The 24,351-nt window shown below is 41.2% G+C and overlaps 1 protein-coding gene across 2 annotated transcripts in view; it reads left to right on the top strand.

Annotated features, from left to right (window-relative positions):
• The window catches only part of AVIL (advillin), a 70,274-nt gene that overhangs the window by 33,232 nt on the left and 12,691 nt on the right, over positions 1 to 24,351 (top strand). For both annotated transcript variants that reach the window (XM_077483662.1, XM_077483663.1), the window contains exons 3-17: positions 3,007 to 3,081; positions 3,449 to 3,645; positions 7,479 to 7,587; positions 10,776 to 10,886; positions 10,986 to 11,191; positions 13,608 to 13,686; positions 13,810 to 13,908; positions 14,797 to 14,950; positions 17,179 to 17,279; positions 17,787 to 17,924; positions 19,073 to 19,231; positions 20,215 to 20,394; positions 21,931 to 22,076; positions 23,627 to 23,771; positions 24,034 to 24,222. In XM_077483662.1, the coding sequence (XP_077339788.1) occupies positions 3,007 to 3,081; positions 3,449 to 3,645; positions 7,479 to 7,587; positions 10,776 to 10,886; positions 10,986 to 11,191; positions 13,608 to 13,686; positions 13,810 to 13,908; positions 14,797 to 14,950; positions 17,179 to 17,279; positions 17,787 to 17,924; positions 19,073 to 19,231; positions 20,215 to 20,394; positions 21,931 to 22,076; positions 23,627 to 23,771; positions 24,034 to 24,222 (2,088 nt within the window). The remainder of the gene's footprint in view (positions 1 to 3,006; positions 3,082 to 3,448; positions 3,646 to 7,478; positions 7,588 to 10,775; positions 10,887 to 10,985; positions 11,192 to 13,607; positions 13,687 to 13,809; positions 13,909 to 14,796; positions 14,951 to 17,178; positions 17,280 to 17,786; positions 17,925 to 19,072; positions 19,232 to 20,214; positions 20,395 to 21,930; positions 22,077 to 23,626; positions 23,772 to 24,033; positions 24,223 to 24,351) is intronic.

Genomic DNA, 24,351 nt, shown 5'->3' with positions numbered 1-24,351 from the left:
AATATTAATATAGGTGGAACCTCAGTTAAATAGAGAGAGTATCAAATTGGTCCACTTAATTGATAAAGTGACTTACAAAATAGCCCAAGAATTGGGCAGAACTTCCAGCAATGGGAACTGTTAGAGCTGAGATATAACCGTCTCATCCGGGGTTGAGGCAGGGTTCAGACCATCCCCCAACAATGTCAGGGGGCAGGCCAGGGGGAACCGAAACAGACATCCTCAACACAGGTCCACTAGGTACTAAATGTATATGTGTGTTACCCAAATCTGCGAAAAAGAAAAAAGAAAAGTGTGATGGGTCACCCTCCCTACCTCCCTTTGTGGATCACAAGGGGTGGTGGGGTTCGATCTCAGCGCATCGGCGCCATGCATAAATGAGCCCCTCGAGTGGTGTCAACAGACACTGCAAGGTGGGAGTCTATTGTTTGTTTTTGTGTTTTATTTTTATTTTTTTCTCGTTCTGTCTTTCCACCTGATGCTGCAGCTAAGATGGATGGGCACCCACTGAGGTATGGATTATCCTCAGCTGTGAGTGTTCCTTCCTCTTCTCACAGCTGCAAAAGACATCATGCATGACGCTGGCAGGGATCCGCCCAGGGCCTGGGGTATATGAGCTGGGACAGACAGACAGTTCACTCTTCCACTGCGCTCCACTAGGAAGAGATCACTCCTTAACTCTACATATGGGTAATAGAGTTTTATTCATGGTTTTTTTTGTTTCGTTTTTCTTCTTTCCTTTTTGCACATACATTGTTTCATTCAGAGCACTGCACATATTTTTTTACACATTTGAATTGGATGATTTTGTATTTCCCCATCATCCATTCCCACTTATTCAACACACATTTAGTCTTCTCCTATTTCCCAATCATTTGTGTATTTCTCATTCGCACACACTTTTCAGTAATTAGCTATATTCATTCAACACGTTCAATCCAACACTCAGTGTCCTGCTTTTGTTTTTTTTTTGTTTTTTTTGGTGACCCATCACACTTTTCTTTTTTCTTTTTCGCAGATTTGGGTAACACACATATACATTTAGTACCTAGTGGACCTGTGTTGAGGATGTCTGTTTCGGTTCCCCCTGGCCTGCCCCCTGACATTGTTGGGGGATGGTCTGAACCCTGCCTCAACCCCGGATGAGACGGTTATATCTCAGCTTTAACAGTTCCCATTGCTGGAAGTTCTGCCCAATTCTTGGGCTATTTTGTAAGTCACTTTATCAATTAAGTGGACCAATTTGATACTCTCTCTATTTAACTGAGGTTCCACCTATATTAATATTTTGTCATATTTATTTGCTTTTCTAGTAAAAACATGCATCCCACCCCTGATGACTGGCAAGAAGCCAAGAAACGCGTCGGGTTCTCAAACTGAGGATGCCTACTTAAGCTTATTTTAATCCTTGATAATATAAACTTTTGTCCTATAGAGTTTGTACTCATTCATGTGATTTTATGATTTTTGATTAGTAATTTATGTATTTCTGTTATGAACTGCATCAATGTATGTCCATTGATTTGTCTATACTCCAGATTCTCTGATTACTATTATGAAAATATATTGAGTGTATATCTATATTTATATTACTGTACTACCATTGTATGCATTCAGATCATGGACAACCCCTAGGGGTCATTGATTATAAATTAAATCTAAATTATTTTATTCACATGTATTCATACATTGTTATTTTCAATTGACATGCTTCATTTAAAGTCCCACTTGTCCCCCTTTTCTTTTTATACAATTTACCCGGGATGGAAGCATGCCATTGCTACTTGGTACTGCAGCAGGTCACTTCTCTTAAGTCCTATGATAGGTGTTAAGGATGAGGGGAAGCTGGGTACTCCTGCCAGTTTGTAATACCTGTCTAGTCCCCGTAGTGTAGGCTCAATGAGGGGATGCACCAGCGCCAGCTCAGTAAGGCCGGTCCCGCTCCAGGGAATAGGAAACGGGATCGATTCACGTTCAAGACGGACCCACACTTTTGAGGGTTTTAAATGTGAGTTTGTACCAAATATTTGTTTGGCTATACTTCTCCTATGAATCACAGGAGTGCTGTTCATTCTGCTCTCCTGTGACCTGTTTATAGCCGCTGTCGGCTGACATGACTCAGCCGGTCAAGGCTGGGGAAAGATCCCAACTTTACAGTCCGGATCCACCCAGATGCCTGGACTGACAGCTGGCTCAGCCTCTCGGCTATGCTGCTGATAGACTGCTCAATACACCCCCCCCCCAGCTTAGGGCTCCATTGAGTGCTGGAGGGATAGAGCAGAGAGCCGTGACTGACAGGTACAGTACCAGCTCTCTGCTCAGAGAGGAGGGGAGAACTGATTGATCAGCTGTGTTTAATCTCTCAATTCTCAGTGCAGAGGCAGCAGGAGACAGATCCACAATCAATGCTGCATCCACCTAGGTGACTATAAGCCCCCGTACATACGGTCGGAGAATCCGTCGGAATGTATCCTATCGGACGGTGTTGTCGGATAATCCGACTGTGTGTGGTATGCATCGGACTGTTTCCGTCTAAATATCCGTCGGACCAAATTTTCAAACTTGCTGGAAATATTTTCCGACAAACTGGTCCGATAGGACATACTCCAATCATGTGTAGAGAATTTCGATGAGACAAAGTGCCACTCATGCTCAGATTCCGTAGTCCCATTGTAACGAAATTACGTCATCACGTTCTGAAAGATCGGATTTTTCGACAACTTTGTCCAACCGTGTGTATGCATCAGTTTCGGACAAGATCCAACGGACAAAATCCAATGGGCAAAATCTGACGGATTTGGTTGTTGAAATGTCCGACCATGTGTACAGGGGCTTGGAGTTTTTCTTATTTGTAAACCCACGCTTCTCTTTTAACCCTTCCTTATTCTATTTAAAACTGAAAAAAAAATTTGGCTTGACACACACTTTAAATCATGACAGCACTAAAGACTGAGACACATAGAGATCCTGTCCAAGTAAACAGTTTCTTTGTATTACATTTTTTAGAAAATGGACCTTGTGCTGGTGCCACCGAAAGCCCATGGGAACTTCTTTGAGGGAGACTGCTACCTCTTACTGTATGTAAGTATTTGTAGGCTAAGCACAAATTGTATTCAGAACTGTCCTTGGCTTGTTTTTTAATGGCGTGTGCTGAGAAGGATGAAAAGTAAAAGCATGATAATCTTTATATACACGAATGAACAGGAAGTCAATATAAACAATAGGCGAGGCCCAAGGTAAGCAAATACTATAAAGTGCCAACAAAGCTCTTAGCCAGCAATTGCAACCCTGGGAAAGAGCAAGGCTAAAACTGAATGATGTCCTAAAGCAAATGCAGGCCATTTGTTTTCTGCCAATATTTCCCAATTTAGTTTTTAAAAAAGAATAATTTGCCTTTCAACATAAGAAATGGAAACATTCATTGATTTTGGTTTTCTTGCATTTCTAGACAAAAAAATCTGGCAACAACCTGCTTTATGATATCCACTACTGGATTGGTAATGACTCTTCCCAAGATGAGCAGGGGTCAGCAGCCATATACACCATCCAGCTGGATGACTTCCTGGGAGGAGGTCCTGTGCAGCATCGGGAGGTCCAGGGATATGAATCAGAGTCCTTTAAAGGGTACTTCAAACACGGCATAATGTAAGTACAATGAGCGCCCAGCCTTAGTGGACTGAACTTTTCTTCTCCACTTCTAGGTAAAAAATGAGTACGGGGGGGGGGGGGGATTCCACAATCAGGGGGTCAACAGAGTCTGAAAATTGATTGGATCTTTAGATGAGCATAGTTCACACATTCACTTACCTCCTATTGCATGCATAGATAAATGGCTGATGAAGGCATACAATTCTGGAAGGGCAAATTGACAGCAAGCCCATTTACACTTTGAAATTAACTTGAAAAGTATCAATAACATTGACAACCGTTGAAAGCCCAAAAATATTATTGTTATGTATAGTATGTGGAAGTGTTATAAAGACCGTGTCACCTCTCGGCTCTGAGGTGGCATCTGCCAGCGGCTCATTACAGAGGAGGGTTTAATTCGCCCATTTGAATGAGCCCTATATGTGCATGCAGGGCTTTTTTTCAGCTGGAACTTGGTGGAACTCAGTTCTACCACCTCTGGCTCAGGCCTTCTGCTCCCTTCTCACCACTATCAGTTGTAAACACAGAAGTCCGGCTTCTGTGTTTATCAGTGACAGCTTATCTCCTAACAGCTCCCACAGATCTGATCTCCTGAACAGCTCCCACAGAGTGCAGGGTGGGAACAAGGGATATGAAGGTGCCCGGGGTGCAGTGCAGATTCCAAAACCACTAATGGATGATATCCCAGCAAGTGATAGAGGCAGAGCCACCTACAGTGTGTGGGGATGTACTAGAACTGGCTGGGTGTTTCAACTTAATACAGCAACACAAGTAAGACATGTGGTGGAAGATGGTGGAGCTTCTAAGGAGGGAGGGGGAAGATGGGGGCAGTGGAAGGGGGGTTGCATGCAGAGGCCAGAGCTGAAGAGGGGTGAAAGTAAGATGTGGATAGATTGCATCCCTGAACTCTGCACTCTGTATGCAGAGCAGCCCTTAACTCTAAACAATGTACGTAGCACACGCCCCAAACTCTGCATGTAGCACGCCCCTGAACTCTGCACTCTGTGTGTAACACAACATCCCCCCCTTAACTCAGCACTCTGTACGTAATGCAGGAGGTTTTGGAGGGTCGTGGATGGGTTCCTGCACCTATTTTCTGAGAAAAAAAGCCTTGTGTGCATGTAATGTATTTTAGGTTGCATTCACACTTTGAGCTGAGCATCTTTGCTCGTTTTCACAGTCTTTTTTTTTAACGTATTTTTATCTAATGGAATGCTAGTTAAAAAATGTAAATTTTGCCTACTATTCTATTGAAGTCTTTTGGGGCTAAAACACTTGTAGGTAAAAAGAGATTCAAGCAACACTATGCTCAGGTGTGAACAGGCACAATTGAAAACCATGGGATTTTGAAAGCTGAGCATTTTGGAACTTTGAGCTATAAATAATGTGAATGTGAATAAGGCCTTAGACTTTTCTTATTTATGACCCCATTAAAGAATTACTTTTTCTTTTTTTTTTGTATTTGGAGTGCCAGTTATATTTCTACAGCTTTTACTTACTGTGTTTACCCCATTCACCTTCTCAGTTTGTCTTGGTGACCATTGTCATTGAGACAGCGATATAAATTCCAACATTTTACTGTTGTCGCCAAAATAGGAGGTGAAAATAAATCTTTCGGTTTAGGGGGAGGGGGTTTCCTTTCACTTTGGAGAAACCTTCTCTCTGTTTTGTCCCCTAAACAAGGTGTGAAGAAAAATTTCTTATAACGAGACACAAACAGCGAAAAAAACAAAAAACGAAGCTGACATTCTAGATTTAGTCTTAAAACAAAGGAAGAAAAAGCTTTGATGCTTGGAATACATTACCACAGCAGCTTTGATCTATCAAAATACTATTCATTTTTGATTGTGTTAACTCTAAGATTGTATCTTATTTAAAAAAAAAAGCATAAAGAAAGCATTTGAGGTGCAGATAAAAAGATTTTTCATTAAATAATGGACATAATAATACCAATAAAGGCTATTAATAGAGGAATGACACTTTCATACAAAGAAAAAAATGTGCATTTTGCTGTGTTTTTTGCCAGATGTATGGTGCCAGAGCTGCTGATGGATGCTATGGAATAAGAAGGTTGCAGTGTACATATGGTGTGGGTCAGATCTCAACATGTGCAGAAATGCATAGAATAGTTATGTATTTTTTTGCATTTTGGGACGCGTTGTGCGAATATTCATGCCATGTGTTTACACATGAGAAAATGCAGATAGCATATACATGTACCGTAAGCATATCAATAACTGTAGCTGTGGCACAGATTAAGATGACACCTCTCCAAAGAAAAATCACAATAAGTTTGTGTAAGACCAGATACTCTAAGCTATATACAAGACTCCGCCATAGAGAGATATATAATTTTATATGGCGGCCACCAGTGTACACAATAATCATAGGATAATATCACAATTAACACAGTTATGGTTTTGACTTAAAGTGATATTAAACTCTGGCTTAAAGAATAATTATAATCAAGTATGTATTGTTAATCAAAACAGTACCTCAGTACCAATATTAGTACCTACTATTGCTCTCAGACCTCTTTCAAATTCCTTTTTTTTTTTTTTTGCGGCTGTGATCCGGTTTCCTGTTAGAGAGTGTATGTATTAAGGTAGCCAAACTCTCCTGCTCTCCCCTGAGATGGTCTATGAAATTTATAGTGTGCACAGAGCAGTGCACAAGACTGCAACTAATGTGCCTTGCTCATTCCAGAGGGAAGTAATGGGGAAAAGGAGAGGTTCAGGAGCTCACAGAGGACATTACAAGCCCCCATCATCTGCCTTGACCTGACGTATTACTTGTAGTTCCCAATATAGTATGGCATCAGTTGGCTTCTCTGTAAAAGAATGAATTGCTGTTGAAACTCAAATTTCAACAAAGGTTGCTGGCCTCTTCCCTTCCATTATAATGCCACATTGGCAACTTACAAAAAGTGTATGTGTAAAGAGAAAGCCCTCCTCCAATCTAATGACCAAGAGCTTGTGGAAGAGGGAATGTAACAAAAATAGTTATATACTGTATATGGTTTCCAAAAAGTTGATATACCCATATATGTATACCTAATGTAATGTTCAATCCTATGTTAATATCTTTACCAAGAAATATTACAGTAGAAATACTTTAAAAGGGTTGTAAAGGTTCGTTTTTTATTTTCTAAATAGGTTCCTTTAAGCTAGTGCATTGTTGGTTCACTTACCTTTTTCTTCGATTTCCCTTCTAAATGTTTTTTTTCTTTGTCTGAATTTCTCACTTCCTGTTCCTCCTCAGTAAGCTGTTCAGTAAGCTGTTCTGGCTGACTAAACACCGCTCAGATAATGGTGTGAAGTTTACTGAGGAGAAACAGGAAGTGAGAAATTCAGACAAAGAAAAAAAAATTTAGAAGGGAAATCGAAGGAAAAGGTAAGTAAACCAACAATGCACTAGCTTTTTAGAAAATAAAAAACAAAGCTTTACAACCCCTTTAAATCTCACTAGGAATATTAAATAGGAAACTATTTTCTCAAGTTTGAATTATGAATAGGGAGGGGCTGTATGAACGAATGCCCAATGAATACTATCTGTAAAGACCTGGTTATAGCACTTAAAAGCAAAAATATATGTATTTTCACATAGACTTCTCTAAAGTCTGTTTGTTTTACTTTCCTTAATTTTGAACAAATATAATAATTCAATTGATCCTAAGGTCCACACAATCATACATATTAGTATTGTTAATAATCAGGTATTAGATTAAAGAGGGCTTCTAACACACTGTGCAGATTTTAATTATAAAATGTTCAGTATACTGTGATTCTTTGTGATCTGACCATTCTTAGACAATTTCTTTACTATTTCAGTTACAAGAAAGGTGGTGTAGCATCTGGTATGAAACACGTGGATACGAACACATATGATGTGAAGAGGCTTCTTCATGTTAAGGGAAAACGGAATGTCACAGCTACCGAGGTAATTCTCTGCACCTACAGCTGCATTCATCAATCCATTAGCTGTCCATCTTGGCTATGTCTGTGGCATGATTGCCTTGCATAAAATTGTGAAAACTGGACATAGACCCTGGGAGTCATTAAGCCTATTGTGGATACCGATTAGAAACCTGTCTTGTATTAGTGTGACGAATGCCAGAATTTGTGATAGATTCATGTACATGTCAGTGAGATGTATATGAATCTGCCGTTGCTTTGACAGAACTGTCGCAGGCACCTCACTTGTAGAGTGCTCCAGTTTTACAGGCTATTTGGAGAAGTAATTTGGGACAGTAATGGAAACGTACCAACTATCAGTTAACTCAAATTGGACCTTCACTGTAAAATGTGTCCTTTCCTCCATTCAACCCTCCCCAATCCACAAGTTTAAAATACCATTTTTTTTTTCAACCAGCCTTGCCTCGGACTGATATTCTTGTCTAGGTGAGAATGATGTGTCTCTGATGTGTCCCTGCTCCCACAGCATCCTTAAAGTTGTTGTAAAGACATTCTAAGCAGTACTGTAAAGAACCTTCTGCATGCAGCTCACACCCAGCCTCCCTAAATATATACCTGACCCTGATCTGGATCCAACGATGGGCACAAGAGCCAAGGCTCTCGCGCTCCTCATTGGCTCGGATACAGCAGCAGGAGCCATTGGCTCTCGCTGCCATCATTCAGAGCCAGTGATGAGGGAGCAGAGGGGTGGGGCTAAGCCCCACTCTGTGTGTCTTATGAGCATGCACAAGTGTCCCCATAGTAATCAGCTTGCTAAGGGGACACTTGGCATGGATGTGAAGCTCAATATAGATAAATAGAAAATAAATCTTGCGAGCTACCATTAGAGACGACCAGCCAAAATTACAACTACCATCAGGTGTAGTATTGACAAATAAAATAAATAAATAAAAATTATAAATGTGGATAAAAAAACAATACACAGCAGCGTAGCATTAATCACACTCCCATAATCTGTGCAAAAAGACACGTGATTAGCCCTGTGTCATCACGTGTAGGGGAGGGGCTAGGACGGTGAAAGAGACAGTAACGTGCTCTCTGAGCAAGCTGCTGATACACACAAGTACCCTGATTTTTTTTTTACCAATAATGAATTTATACTCAAACGATGATGCACTATCCAGCCTCTTTCTTACTTTAAATTGAGGACAACATCTCTGGATTATACCTGGGGGATCCTGCAAAGTCCGTTATACTTAGAGCCCAGAGGTGGTTCAGCTGCTTTTGTAGACCAAACATGATTGTGTAGTCACACACCTTGAGGTGAGCACAGTCACACGAGGGGGGGGGGGGGGGCACGTGTGTGAAGTCACCGATCTTATTACCTGGATCATCATCACAAGAGTCACCTTATAGGACATTATTATATATATATTTTCAATATATACCTTTTTCACTGTGGACTTGCTGAAAATGTAAAATTTTTTGATGATGCTTCGATATTAATACATTTTTTCACTGTGAACTTGCTTGACACAAAGATGTTTTTTTTAATTTTTATTATTTATACATTATTGTTTTTCTCATAACTTGGATGTAATTGATTTGAAGCCCAAAGTGCTGGCGGGGAACCCCGTGAAGAGAAGGTTTGGGTCTGCTCTGTGCAAAACCATTACGCAGAGCAGATAAGTATAACATTTTGATATTTAATAAAAAAAACAAAAACTAGCTATTACAATCAATTGACGCTACAATACAGAGTGGCATGTGTCTTTGGGGACTGGCTGCCTGAACCCAGCAGAGACAGCTGGGCTCCCGATGACAGATGAAGATGGCAGCGTGGAACCTGGCCTGTGGCAGGGGTGCAGCAGGACATGCTGTATTTACTGGGCAGAGGAGTATGTGATTTGAAGACAACACTGTAGTACTTTACATGTATTTATATTTTTTTAAATAAGACTGCAACAGCCCTCAGTAATCAATAATGTTGCTGTACATTTCATATATCATGCACATTATAGTGGCAAGAATAAGGAACCATTTACTTTTGTGTGGCACATTAAAGTGGTTGTAAAGGATAATGTTTTTCATACCTTAATGCAATCTCTGGTTTTCTCTTATTGCATTCTCAAGTAAAAAAAGAAAAAACTTTATTGCTCAGAGCCCCTCCCTAAATACTTACCTGAGGCCTAAACTCAATCCAGCCCTGTTCCTCAGTGCTGCTCTCTCTCTCCCCACTGGACAATGGAGGCTGCAGCGGGTGCCTGTCAATCAAATCCAGTGAGGAGGGAGCAGGGCTGGGGCCAAGACCAATAGACATACACAACTTGACTCGGGATTGAGCCCACATGAGTGCCCCCATAGCAAGCAGCTTGCACTCGAGGAGGAGCCTAAGCACCAGTGGGGGACCCTAGAATAGGAGGTTCATTCTTTTCTGTGCAAAACCATTGCACAGAGCAGTTGAGTATAACATGTTTCTTTTTTTCATTTTTTTAAATGAACCTTTACAAACACTTTACTGTACGTATGTTAACGCACTTGTATTAAGGCAGCCCATTCAAAACATTGGCTGCCAACACATGAAAATATCCCAAAAAAAGGACATGCCACATAATTTTTAACGTTGCACAGATGTGTGCCGCTTTGATTTGGGATGCTATTCGGGTCAAATAATGTAACATGCATTGTGGAAACATAGATTGTTCCCACAATCGATAGATTTGAATGGGCCCTCAGTGTGCTATCATTTTTTTCAACTTTATACCTAAACAAGTGCAATAATATAAATAAATCAATCAGAATTCACTCTTCTAAAGTCAAACCAGCACAGGATAGTTTCTGATAGTTGATGTTGATTACTGCACTTAAAAATAAGAACACTTTGTTGAATAAGGCCTTTGTAGTACCAGCAGGAGGACCCATAGTTACATGGCATTCCAGATGCTTATCTACAATGTACAAAAATCCTCCTGTACGGTTGCCTGAAACTGACTTATATATAAAAAAAAATAATTCAATCTACCGATTTGCTCCTAATTTGTAGGGTTTTTCCTTAGCACACAAATGTGAATTTTTATGAAATTGATTGTATGGAAGACAAAAGGAAGCGCACACATAGAATTATTTGATAGCTTTTTAAATGGTATATAATTTATGTATTTCTGTATTTGTTCTGTATTTGTTGTTTTATATGACATTCTATATTATTTACAGGTGGCGCTCAACTGGAGCAGTTTTAACCTTGGTGATGTGTTTTTACTGGATCTGGGGAGAGTGATTGTACAGTGGAATGGACCTGACAGCAATAAGGCAGAGAGAATGAAGGTAGCTGCTGCTTCCAGAACCATTGTCTTTTACATACTATTATAAACAAAAATACAGTTAGTCCCGGTATGGTGTGGTCTTATGCTTTTTGTTTGCTAGGGTATGCTGTTGGCTAAGGACATACGTGATCGGGAAAGGGGAGGCCGGATGGAGATTGGGGTGATTGAAGGAGATAATGAGCAAGCATCGTCTGAGTTACTAAAACTTCTATACAACACACTTGGAGAGAGGACCCAAACTATTGGACCAGGGACAGCTGATGAAACTGCTGATCAGACACAGAAAGCTAACATCATGCTATACCAGTAAGTAGTGAGTGTGTGCATCCAATCTATAGTTGTGTTATGTGTTCCTAGTTAAAGGTTAGCAAAGGATATAGCTATATTTTTACATAGTTACATAGTTGGTGAGGTTGAAAAAAGACACCATATACATATGGGGATTTTGGTAGATCATAAGCTCAATAATAGCATGCAATGCCAAGCTGCGGGGTTCCAAAGCGAGCAAAGTCCTTTCTTGTATTAAGAGAGGTATGGACAACAGAGAGAGAAATATCATTTTGCCCCTGTGCAAATCATTAGTAAGACCTCATCTGAATTATGCAGTTCAAATTTGGATACCAGTTCTCAAAAAGCATATTGGGGAACTGGAGAAAGTGCAGAGAAGGGCAACCAAACTGATAAGAGACATGGAGGAGCTCAGCTATAAAGGAAGGATTAGAGGAATTTAATCTATTCCCTCTTGAGAAGAGAAAATTAAGGGGGGGGGGGGGGGGTATGATCAACACAAGTGGTCCATATAGGACAAGGAGGCACTCTTTACATCTAGAGGAAAAAAGATTTAATCTCCAAATATGGAAAGGTTTATTCACAGTAAGAGCTGTGAAAATGTGGAAAAGACTCCCTCCAGAGGTGGTTCTGGCCAGCTCAGTAGATTGCTTTAAAAAAGGTTTGGATTCTTTCCTAAATTTACATAATATAACTGGTACTGACATTTATAGGTAATGTAACACCAGTCCATCCAAATTTTTGTATAATAATTGTATATACCACAAACAAGCAAAAGTTTTCCCAGCACGCTAGGGACATCAAGTAGTCAGCCTGCAAAAAAAAAGCAAAATAGCAAAATTCTCCTTAAAAAAGGTTTTATTTGCACATGTTTGCAAATATATGTGGAAGCTGAGCCATCTTGTCAAGGTCCCACTGTAAAGTGTGGTCCATACTCATATTTGAGAGTCTCCATATTGAGCATACACAATATATAACAATGGATAAATTAAGGGGAGGTTTGCCTGGAGGCAAACAATTTTCCTTAAAGGCACAGGGGCAGATTAAAAGCCCAACATGAGCACAATGGGTGCTAATAAGTATATAAAATGTGCATGACATGGTAATGGTGTACTTTGGAGCCCTGTGAACAAAGCATATAATGCTGGTAGCACTGAACAACTTGCCAAATGATATGGTATTATTAAAAAAACAACAACAATGAAGAGCCATTCAAGATGATACAGCCAGCCGATCTGGGTATGTAAGAATGGTGATTACAGTGTAAAGGTCTTGGCTAGAGCAGTATGCTTATAGGTCTTTAGGTCAGCTTCCATATCTATAAAAGACTAACCCTGCCAACAAACATTAACAGGCTGTGCCAGAACCAGAAAACTCTGGTTCTATACACATACATGTTTGTACAGTACATGTACAAGACGTTACAGTATACAGCATATTTTTTTTTAAGGGGTAGAGAACTTAGGCTAATCTTGGAGGAAAAAGAAAAGAAAAAAATAAGCTTGCTTGCTTATTATCTACTATAACATATAGATATTATGGTAACTGCCCAAGCCAACCTAAATGAGCCAAAGCAGGCAAGTGTTCACTTACATTTGTAAGCACCAGCAGTGTCTACCCTGCAAAACTCTATGGGAAATATGTAGCACAAGGAGACTCAGAGAAGTAAATGACACTCAGTCTTATTGAGGTTAGGATGGGGTCACTTTCCTCCATTTGATCTTTAATTAAAGTGTTACTAAACCCACAACTGTGAAATCAGTTTGTATGCTTGTTATACTCACTGTGGAATCTAAGTGGTTAATTATCTCCATTGTGTAAAAAGGCTGTTTGATCATGTATCCTCCCCTTCTTTCACTGTCCCCAATCCAATCTCCTAATAAGACAGAGACTTTGGAGTCACTCTGCTCATGCTCAGTTTGGTGTGTATTGCTAGAGTGTTTTTTTTTCTTGGGAAGATAATCAGCACTGTCCAGACAGAAGGTCAGAGGTCCTGCAGCCTCATAGGACAGTCAGAGGAGAATGAAAACACATCCTGCAAGCTTTAATCAGACACTGATAAAAGTCACAAGACTGCTATATACTGCTAATGAAAAAAGGTATTTAGCAGTTTAAATGTACTCAATTTCCATGTTCTATATGCTGTGGGAGACCAGATATAATGGATGCAGGGTCCTGGGTTTAGTAACACTTTAAGTCCACTCTTTAGGACTGAATGGGGGTGTCTCTAATCAACACATTCAGAGCTGATAATTAATCAGGAATTTCTGTAGTTTGTCATTTTCATTAACTGCCATGTAATTATATGTGTGTATTCTGTACGGAATAGTTTTCTTTTTAAACACCAAACTCATCTTTTCCACAGGATATAAGCTTTACCACTTAGCCACAGAGTTTTCTGGAAGTCTATAATTAAATTGCACTTTTGTATCAGTGTTTCAGATGCTAGTGGGCAAATGGAGGTGACAGAGATAGCAAAACGACCATTAGTTCAAGACATGTTAAATCACCAGGTAAGTGAAGACCTAGGGAAGACCTACAGGATCAATTAGCAGGAGTACATGAATAATAGCTGTGTGATAAACTAGAGTCGTATCTGTTACTCCTCCTCGTTGAAATCTCATTTGTCCTTCTAGGACTGTTACATCTTAGATCAAGGAGGAATCAAAATATATGTTTGGAAGGGGAAAGGTGCAACAAAGGCTGAAAAGCAGACTGCAATGTCCAAAGCTTTGGTAACTATATAAAATATACCCATATTCAGCATTATTTTATGAAATAACTGGATTTTTATTTAGATGGGTCATATGTAGTAATTATTTACCATAAATTGTGGGCAAATCTTCCTAGAGTGCCCATGACATTAAATACTTAAAGCGAAAGTAAACCCATCCATAAAACAGTTTCATTTCCGGCACCTGCCAGAAATGTAACACTACCATTGGTCGTGCTCTCAACCAAAATGTCAAGCCATCCAATGGCATGTGTCTGAACTGATCACATGTGCAACATCATGGCAGTTGTAGATTAAACAGAGGCCAAGATGGCAGCTTCCTTGGCTGAAAACGATAGGAGGGTTTACTTACACTTTAAAGATGAGAAGCTTGTTTTAACTTCTTAAATATCCACCTAATTTAATGTAATTGAAGTTTCTCATATGGCAAGACATATATGTCCATTTCTAGGCATATTGTAATATTTGATGTGGATGATGTGTTGATGCTAATCCATCTAACTGTTGAGGACTTGTTATCACACTTTGATCAAGGTAATGAACTGTTTAATTGGTAAGCTAGAAAGCTCCCCAGCACTAGTGTCCTTGTTGAGGTCAGTGTGTCGTTTTGGGAAGGGAGGGGGGGGGCAAACTACTCTTCTTCATGACTGTACACAACAGTATGCACTTTTCCTTTCTTCTCTAGATTCTGCCTATCTTAATTCCAGAAAAATAAGTAATGAATCTTATGCATCTTAATGTTCTTTTAACATTACTTCTGAAACATAACATGCTTCTAAATGCTACCATAGACACTTACGCTGGGCAATCTATTACTGGAAATAGAGCATTGGTAATTGCATATCTGAGATCACCACAGTGGTAATTTTTCCTTTATTGATCTGAACAGGAATTCATTAAAATGAAATCTTATCCGCACAGTACCAACGTAGAGATGGTTAATGATGGAGCTGAATCTGCCATGTTTAAACAGCTTTTCCAGAAGTGGACAGTGAAAGACCAATCGGTGGGTTTGGGGAAGACTTTCAGTGGCAGTAAGATTGGTGAGTAGAGTCCGTAGCAAACTTACCATTATAAAAACTTGAGCAAAGGGAAACAAAATGTTGTTGCCTATACCAAACAAGCAGCTGTCATTTTGATACTTAATAATTCACCATCATTAGGCGTGAAGCTGAAGGAATTGAAATGATTGGAATACAATACAATTTCTATTAGTAAACAGCTATACTTAGAGCACAGAATATCAGTGAGTCATTTCTTTCAGGGACTTCAATTATTCATTTACTGTACAGCTGAAAATACAAATAAGTGGTTTTCAGTGGAATAAATTTCATATTTAATTTGAAAGCCAACAACTAGCATCTTCATAATGGGACATCAGCTTTCAGCTTCAATGCTTCCTTTTCAGAAAGGGTTACTTTTTGAATATGGATATCTGTGGCCCTCAAACGTTTCTAGAGACTTATGACCTATAAGGCCGCGTACACACGGGCGGACTGTTCGCTCAACTTTGTCCGCTGAACAGTGTTTCAGCGGACAGTCCGCTCGTGTGTGGGGCTTCAGCGGACAGTTTCAGCGGACAGTTTGACGAACAAAGTTTTTCGGAAATTCCGAAAAACTGTCCGCTGAAACTTGGTTTGAGCGGACAGTCCGCCCGTGTGTAGGCCACTTTCGAAATGAGCAAACTGTTCCCGCTCTGAGGAAAGTCTGCTCATTTCGAGCGCGTCTCCAGGTAGGCGGGGCCCGCGAAGGAGACGTCGCGGGCCCCGCCGCCTGGTATGGACTTAAAGGGGAACCCCAACGCCGAAAAAAATCGGCGTGGGGGTCCCCCCAAAGTCCACAACAGACCCTTGTCCGAGCACGCTACCCGGCCGGCCAGGAAAGGGGGGCGAGCGAGCGCGCCCCCCCTCCCGAACCGTACCAGGCCGCGTGCCCTCAACATGGGGGGTGCCTTGGGGAAGGGGGGCCGCGCGGCCCCCCCACCCCAAAGCACCTTGTCCCCATGTTGATGAGGACAAGGGCCTCTTCCCGACAACCCTGGCCGTTGGTTGTCGGGGTCTGCGGGCGGGGGGCTTATCGGAATCCGGGAGCCCCCTTTAATAAGGGGGCCCCCGGATACCGGCCCCCCACCCTATGTGAATGAGTATGGGGTACAATGTACCCCTACCCATTCACCTGTAAAATAAAAGTACCCAAAAAAAAACCACAACACACGAGATAAAATATTTTATTGCACAGCTCCGGGGGTCTTCCGTCTTCGGGGGTCTTCTCGCCGGACTCCTCCGCTATCTTCTTGTAGCTCTTTTGCTAGCGGAGGAGTCCGGCTTTCTTCCTCCCCGCCGCCGGCCTCTTCTCCCGACTTCGGGGGTCTTGTCCCCCTCTTCGGTTCTTCTGCCGGGCCACCGCGCCTTCTTATAGCTCTTTTACAGGCGGTGGCCCGTTCTTCTGTCGCCGCTGTCGCCTTCCGGTCGCCTTCCGTTCTTCTTCTTGTTCTTCTTCTTCTTCTTCTCCAGGAGATGTTGACACGTCGCTCTCTCCGGCCGGAATGCCAGAGCCGCGCTGCGCGGCCACTTATATAGTGACAATGGGGCGGTGTCACATGGTATATGTCACATGGGTTGGTCACATGGGTTGATGTCACATGGGGACTATGACATCGTAAGGGGGCGGGGTCACCATGTGACCAACCCATGTGGGTTGATGGCGGGTGATGATGACATCAGTGCGCCGCTCACCTAGGCCACCACCGGGTGTACCAAGATGGCCACAGCTCCGGAGCTAGGCCGAAGCTGCGGCCTTTCCTATGGGCTCAATCCACAGATCAGCACACCATGCAATCCGCGGATTGAGAGGTGAGAGCCAGATGCAGCCATCAAAAGAGCCACATCTGGCTCAAGAGCCATAGATTCCCTACCCCTGATGTACATCATAGATTCAATAATGCTGCCTCTCAGGATGCCACTATTGTGATAACAACATACATTTTAGTGTGTTAATGACATTTTGCTCAAGAATGTTAATACAAAATAATTATGTGAGCAAGAAGTAGAAAACAAATTTTTATTACTAAACAGAATGTAAGAGGAAGATGTTACACTCCTACATATAATGTTGACTCATAAGCAAGTCCTGGATGAAATACTGTCGCTTGGTTTCCAAAGATTAAATAAAAAAGTCAAGATACAATTTGGCTCATCATCCTTCATTAAAACACCAACATAACATTTTTATGTGGACTCACCATTAAATCATATATCAATGTATATTTCAGCCAAGGTCAGCCAAGAGAAATTTGATGCTTCCCTACTTCATGCAAAGCCAGCAATGGCCGCTCAGGAGCGCATGGTAGATGATGGAAGTGGAAGTGTTGAGGTAAGAGGGTTGATGTTATGATGAGAATCACTATATAATTAGTATTTACTTTCTATATCCAGATTCTATACCTGTTTAATATAACTATTAGAGTACAACGTATTTCTGCAATATGTTGTATGCTACAGAAAAGAGCCAGGTTTGGTTTCATGGAAAGGCCAACAGGTCAACATCTGTGGCAGAAAGCCACTCTATTTGCAGATTACTATTCTATTGTTCTTCATGGGTCACAGTAATTGGAATAATATTACACTCTTGAAGCAAGATGATTAATACTTCTGAAATTCAACAATGCTCAGCAACAAATAGCATTTCAATTTAAAAATATTGCACATATAGGAACGTGCTTCACTTACATCATTCATAAGGCAATCAATTACAGGTAGGTTTACAATAAAAGTCTTGAGGCATAGAGGTGGTACGTTTAATATGGAATCACTATTGGAATATGGATCACTATTGTGGCATGGAGTTTTCACATTACTCTAACAAAGATGTTTTTCCTAGGTGTGGAGAATAGAGAACTTGGAGATGGTTCCAGTGGATCCTCAGTGGTATGGCTTTTTCTATGGAGGTGACTGTTACCTGGTGCTCTACACTTACCAGTTGAACAAGAAACCACACTATATACTCTACATATGGCAGGTAAATCTAAGCTGAAATCATCTACAGTGAGTGTGATCTGAGGTAGCACATGTAGAACAGTAAGTCAGTCAGAAAACCCTTTCCTACAAGAATGTATATTTTTAAAGGGGTTTTAGCCACCAGCAGAAGCCACAACAAGAGAAATATGGTATGGTACTCCAATGGAATCATGTCATTAGTTACACTTCTGTTGGTAAAATGAGATTGAAACACAGGAGTTCTGTAATCTAAACATCTTGGCCATAAATGGACATATATCACCTGTTTGTGGTCAAAATCATATAGACAGCTGTCCATCCTTGAATTGTTTGCATAGTGCTGAGACCTGAATTAATCTTCACCTAATGGTGATAGCAATACCTGTGAGGGCTTTTCCTTATAGCAGAGCAAACAGCTGAGTTTATTTTCTATGTATTATAATAAGCGTCTTCTGACTGTCTGAGATGTTTGTTGAGCTCTGGCAGAAATATCCTGAACTGGTGATGGCCACTTTGGTCTAGCTTGACAAATTCTTTCTAACTTGATACTCTCAAAATTTTCATTTCCTATTTGTTGATTAAAATACCCCTCAATTGTCAGGATCAGTCAAGTATATGTTTAGTCAAAATGACTTTATGGGTTGTGTGGGCAATAATCAGCTATAAAACCAATGCCAAGCAACAGCTGACACATTTTTTTCTTATGTATCAAACATTTCCAAAGTTTAACATTACAAATGGCAGTCTTGCTAGCATACTCCTCTTCTTACCAACTGCATGCTTCACTGGCCTCTATTACTAAAAACAGAACCTGAGTTATTGGTAATAGTGACAACATGCATAGCTGGACAAATTCTAGAATTAGTTAGCCAATGTACCTAAAAAATACCATCTTCTTTCTTCTGAGCATTTTCTGTTACCATCAGTGGAAGGACATGTTCCTGGCTATCTGTACATACCTCCTGGCATCTAGACTGGACATCTATCTCCTGAGTTATACTGTATGTACATTTGTTAACCTTTGTTAATAGGTGTACTTTAAAAACAACATAAGAGTTGTCTAGCAATCCAGATACTATTTGAGGTATTTTATTTAGTTGAAATTATTGTGTTTGGGAAGGCTCACAAAGTTTTTCTTTGCTATTTCTTACGCTGCTGTCTTAATTGTAGGGTCGCCATGCATCACAAGATGAGTTAGCGGCTTCTGCCTTCTTGGCTGTTCAAGTCGATCAAGATTTTAAAGGAGAGCCGGTACAGGTGCGAGTGTGCATGGGAAAGGAGCCTCGACACTTCATGGCCATCTTTAAAGGAAAGATGGTTATATTTGAGGTAGGATTTAAACTAAGATCAGTGTATTTTTAAAGTTTAGAGTGTTCTGTTTTTTTAACACAGAGTAAAAGCAGCCATTACCTAGGGAAAAAAAAATGTTCCCTATCATGATTTTGTCCCACCATTGACTTATAGTAGATCTAAACCTAATGTGGATGACATTTAGACCAGGTTCACATATGCGTAAATTGGACTTGGGTTTCCCCACATCCAATTCGCATGACCTGTGAGTATGCCCGGCTCACAATGGAGCCGGTTCCCACAGGTCTGGGGCGGCCATTGTCTGCATTCCAAAAGAGTCCTGTGCGTTTTTTAGGTCTGGTTCAGGTGCGAATTCAGGCAAAAATTCGGACCTGAATCGCATCTGAACCCAGTGAATAGGGACGCACCGGACCCCATGTTGGGAACAGTGGCCACACATATGTGAACCCGGCCTTAGTGTGCTGAAGCACTGTGAGTAGGGCTGAGCTTCGAGTTTGAGTTAAAGGTAAGTTCGGCTCAAACATCAGGTATTTGCCTGTTTGCCGAACAGTGAATTTTATGGGGCATTCACCGGCAAATTCTATCGCCCCATAATGCACTGCAAGACTACAGTGCATTGCTGTATGATGATTGGCCAAAGCATACACCTGATCTGTATACTTTGGCCAATCACAGCACACTCCTCAGTGAGTGCCATAATTGGCCAAGGGCAGGGTGCCATGCTCCCACTGCATTCAGCATCGCCTATATATATACTGTGTAAACTCTGTATTCAGTCAGTACAGGCAGTATATTTCATATATATATATATATATATATATATATATATATATATATATATATATATATCCGCAAGTGTGAATGTACCCCAAAGGCTACGGAATGAGATAAAAGACAACAAAAAATAAATAAATCCTGAGACATACTCTAGAGGGCCAAATGAAACATGAAGCCTTTATCTATTGCTTTTCTTAACCCTTGTATTATGCTTTATTGTATAGGGGGGCACATCCCGCAAGGGAAATGAGGATCCCGAACCACCTGTCAGACTGTTTCAGATTCACGGCACAGAACCTTCCAATACCAAAGCTATAGAGGTTCCTGCATATGCATCTTCTCTTAACTCTAATGATGTTTTCCTGCTGAAAACCCAGACTGATCACTACTTGTGGTATGGAAAGGTGAGCTTGATTATAATGGAACAACTCCACTAGCACTATTTACAAAAATATATATATTTTTTTGTATTGTATTTCTCTCCATCCATTCCAGTCTAAGATAAACACAGTCCTTCCAAACTGTACAAAAAAACTGTAACATTAGGTGACTTCTCTGCACCAAGCTTGTGGTTGGAAAGTGACAGAACAAGAGCAGTTCACCCCTCTGGTCACACTCTTCTCTCCTCCTGTCCGTATGTTCATTGTCAGTGCATATGTAAACCACGTCTGATTGGCCACTAGAACTACTATAGAAGCTAACACTGGGGCCTTATATCAAATCAGGTTTAATTACTTACAGTGGTTTAATTTAAATATGCATTTCATTATGCTTAAATTAAAATAAAATTGCATTAACCACTTGCTTACTTGGTACTTAAACCCCTCTCCTGTCCAGACCAATCTTCAGCTTTCAGTGCTGTCGCACTTTGAATGACAATTGCGCGGTCATACAACACTGCACCCAAATTAAATATTTATAATTTTTCCCCCGCAAGTAGAGCTTTCTTTTGGTGATATTTGATCACCTCTGCGGTTTTTATTTTTTGTTAAAAAATAAAAAAATTTATTTTTTTATATTTTGTTATAAAATTTTGCAAACAGGTATTTTTTCTCCTTCATTGATGTACGCTGATGAGGCTGCCCTGATTGGCACCGATGTGCTGCACTGATCGGCACTGATAGGCGGCACTGGTAGGCACCGATGGGTGGCACTGAAGGGCATTGATAGGTGGCATTGGTGGTAACTGAGATGTGGCACTAATAGGTGGCACTGATAGCTGGCAGTGATGGGCACTGATGGGTTAAACAAAGGCAGCACTGCTAGGTGGCACTGAGTGGCACCACTAGTGGGCATTGATAGGTGGCACTTGTGGTCATTGATAGGTGGCACTCATGGGCATTGGTAAGTGGCAGTGGTGGGCACTGTGGGTAATGGCAGGTGGCACTTGGAGGCACAGAGGAGGAGGCAGATGTGCCTCCTTCCTCTTCGGGACCGATGTCCCTTGAGCATAATCCGGTGATTGGCTTTTTTTTCTCCTCACGCTGTCAGCATGAGGAGAAAAAAAAGCCGGTTACTGAGCTTTTATTTATACACATCATCAGCTGTCATTGGATGACAGCTGATCACGTGGTAAGGGGCCGGGACCAGCCCCTTACTCGGATTGGTGATCACCCGAGTGTCGGTGACTCGGTGATCACAGCGCGGGCTGCGCGCCCTGCAGGGGGCATGCTGGGAGCACGTAAAGGGGAGGATGTCCTATGACGGCCTCCCGGAAATTCAGGTCTGTGCTGTGGCCATCATTCGGCTATAGCGTGGACCTCAAGTGGTTAAATGTTTTTATATCTGCCTGGAGTTTAGCTTTAAGACTACTCTAAAACATTTAGAAAACCATCACAAAAACATTTTGACTATGTCCCTATGTTGTGTTTGTGACGAGGTTCTTAGACACATCTAAATATTGTTAATGACATATCTGTACATTCTGAATTATTTCACAGGGGTCAAGTGGAGATGAAAGAGAAATGGCCAAGCAACTGGCAGCCATTTTATCTGCTGGTTCTGAGGAGACTCTGGCAGAGGGACAGGAGACTGTACAGTTTTGGGAAACTCTGGGTGGCAAAGCCCCATATGCCAGTGACAAAAGGTACACAGTCTTGTTCTGGTTGCTCACATTTAACAAACTCAGATTTCTGCCCTCCATCTTACAGCCATGGTCCAGAAAGTTTTGCCCAAGCCCAACAAGTTTGCGGAAATACAAATTAGGCAGATGTGCTTTAGTCACGATTCTAGTGCTGTGCTTGTAATGTGGAACACAGGGGGGAATTCAATTAAGCTGCTGCCCCACTTTTCTGGCATTAATTCCGCTTGTTAATGCATCACACTAAATTCATGAAGCATTTGCAACACTTTTGCTTCTGACAGCGACCCATGCACCAAATTCAGGTAGTTCTAACATGCGCCATTTTTAAATTGTGTAGCATTGGATGCACCACTTGCTTTGAATGCGCCAAATGTAAAAGTCAAGCTAATTAGGACCAACTCTCTGTTGGTGTACTGAGAGAAAAACTGGTTCAGACAGATTTTGCAAAAGTGTCTCAAGTGCATCCTAAAAGTACTCGAAATTGGCTCCTGATGTGCCACAAGTTCTAGACAGGTATATGAATTTAGTGCATTCTTCAACACTTTTAGTATGCATTAAAGATACTTTCGTGAATTCTACCTCTGTCAATCATTATAAATTCCAGTGAGTATTTTCTTTGAACAAAAACTCAAACAAAAAATGAAGGTGATGACTGAGAGCAAGGAAATCTAGAGAATGACTTATTCACATGGGCATACTGCTCCATACACCCATCCAAACGGCAATCTTCACCCATGCAGGATTTTTTTTTGGGGGGGGCAAACAAACCACCCCCAGCACTCACCCCTCCAGGGTCCCCCTGCACTCAGCCCTTCACGGCCCCCCCTGAACTCAGCCCTCCATGGTCCCCCCTGAACTCAGCCCCTCCGCAGCTTCCTCGGCTTCTCCTCCCGGCCAACCCTATCTCGGCCAACCCTATCTGCCTCCTGTCCTCATTGGCCAGAAGGAGAAGCGGGAAGACAATAGCAAATATTGATTTGCTAGTGTCACAAGTGGGGGGGTTTGAGGTTCAGAGCACTGCGCCCCAAGCCCAACCTTTTTCAGGCCAATTAGAGCCCGGGCTCTAATCATGTGGCTTGAAAAAAACAAACAAAAAATAACTTATGGAAACCCATGAATCCGGCACCCCGCATGCAAACTAGGGGGTCAGCGCCCCTTATGGACCAGCCACTCCTTCTTTCGGATGCTCTTGGAGATTTGTGCAGATCCATGCAGCTCGCCGCCTATTATTGATTTCAAGGGCTGCAAGGAAGACCTATGCATTCTGCACGGCTGAAGATGTCCCTTTGCATGGGTGTCTAGATCTGTATGCCTGTGCAAATAAGGCCAATGTCTGATGTATTATTTAAAATAACGCCTTAAATACACTATAGACTGATAGATGGGTCATAACACCACATCCCATTATAGTTCAGAACATTATTTAGTTACAAATACAAGTTAGAAACCTGCCAGGTCTTTTAAGGTGCAGAAGAACAACAAATTTTACAGATTTTTACCCTGACAATAACAGAATGTTGTATTTCTATTTAATGTCTACGTTTTTCCACCAGGCTTCAGAAGGTAACTGATGATGTCCAACCACGGCTCTTTGAATGCTCCAACAAGACTGGACGCTTTATTGTCACTGACATCACAGATTTTAACCAAGATGATCTTGACCCTTCTGATGTCATGCTCCTGGACACATGGGATCAGGTCAGAGAAGACTGCTAATGACTTGTCAAGGCCGGCACATAACAGACAATGTTCATGCAAAGTCAATTTAATTTGAGAGCATACTACAATTAAATTAAGTTAATTTATTATATAAGTGTAATTATTTACCTGTGCTAATCAATTATGTTGAATATGTGGACTTACAGTATGTATCCAAGGACTGGCCACTTTTGTCACGTACTAAAGACTAAACATAGTCAAAAATGGGATAGTGATTTGACAGTATACTTGTTTCCTTCAGATATTTCTGTGGATTGGTTCAGAGGCCAATGAAGTTGAGAAGAAGGAGGCACCAGTGACAGCTCTGGAATATCTGAACACTCATCCTAGTTGCAGAGACTCAGAAACACCCATTCTAATCATCAAACAGGGATTTGAGCCCCCCAACTTCAGAGGGTGGTTTCTGGCCTGGGATCCACTCAAATGGAGTGTAAGATCTAGTACATCGTAAAGATTTTCTCCTCATTATGGAATTCCTAATACAATGCAGAGACAAGCATTTTATTAACATCATTTCTGAAGTACCAAGAAAAAAATAAAAAAAATAGCTATACTAGAA

This window comes from Lithobates pipiens, unplaced genomic scaffold (assembly GCF_037356315.1).
Source record: "Lithobates pipiens isolate NorthernLeopardFrog02 unplaced genomic scaffold, aLitPip1_a1.2 Scaffold_16, whole genome shotgun sequence".
Classification (NCBI taxonomy): domain Eukaryota; kingdom Metazoa; phylum Chordata; class Amphibia; order Anura; family Ranidae; genus Lithobates; species Lithobates pipiens.
Note: the sequence above shows the minus strand (reverse complement) of the source record. Positions and strands in the feature narration are given on the sequence as shown.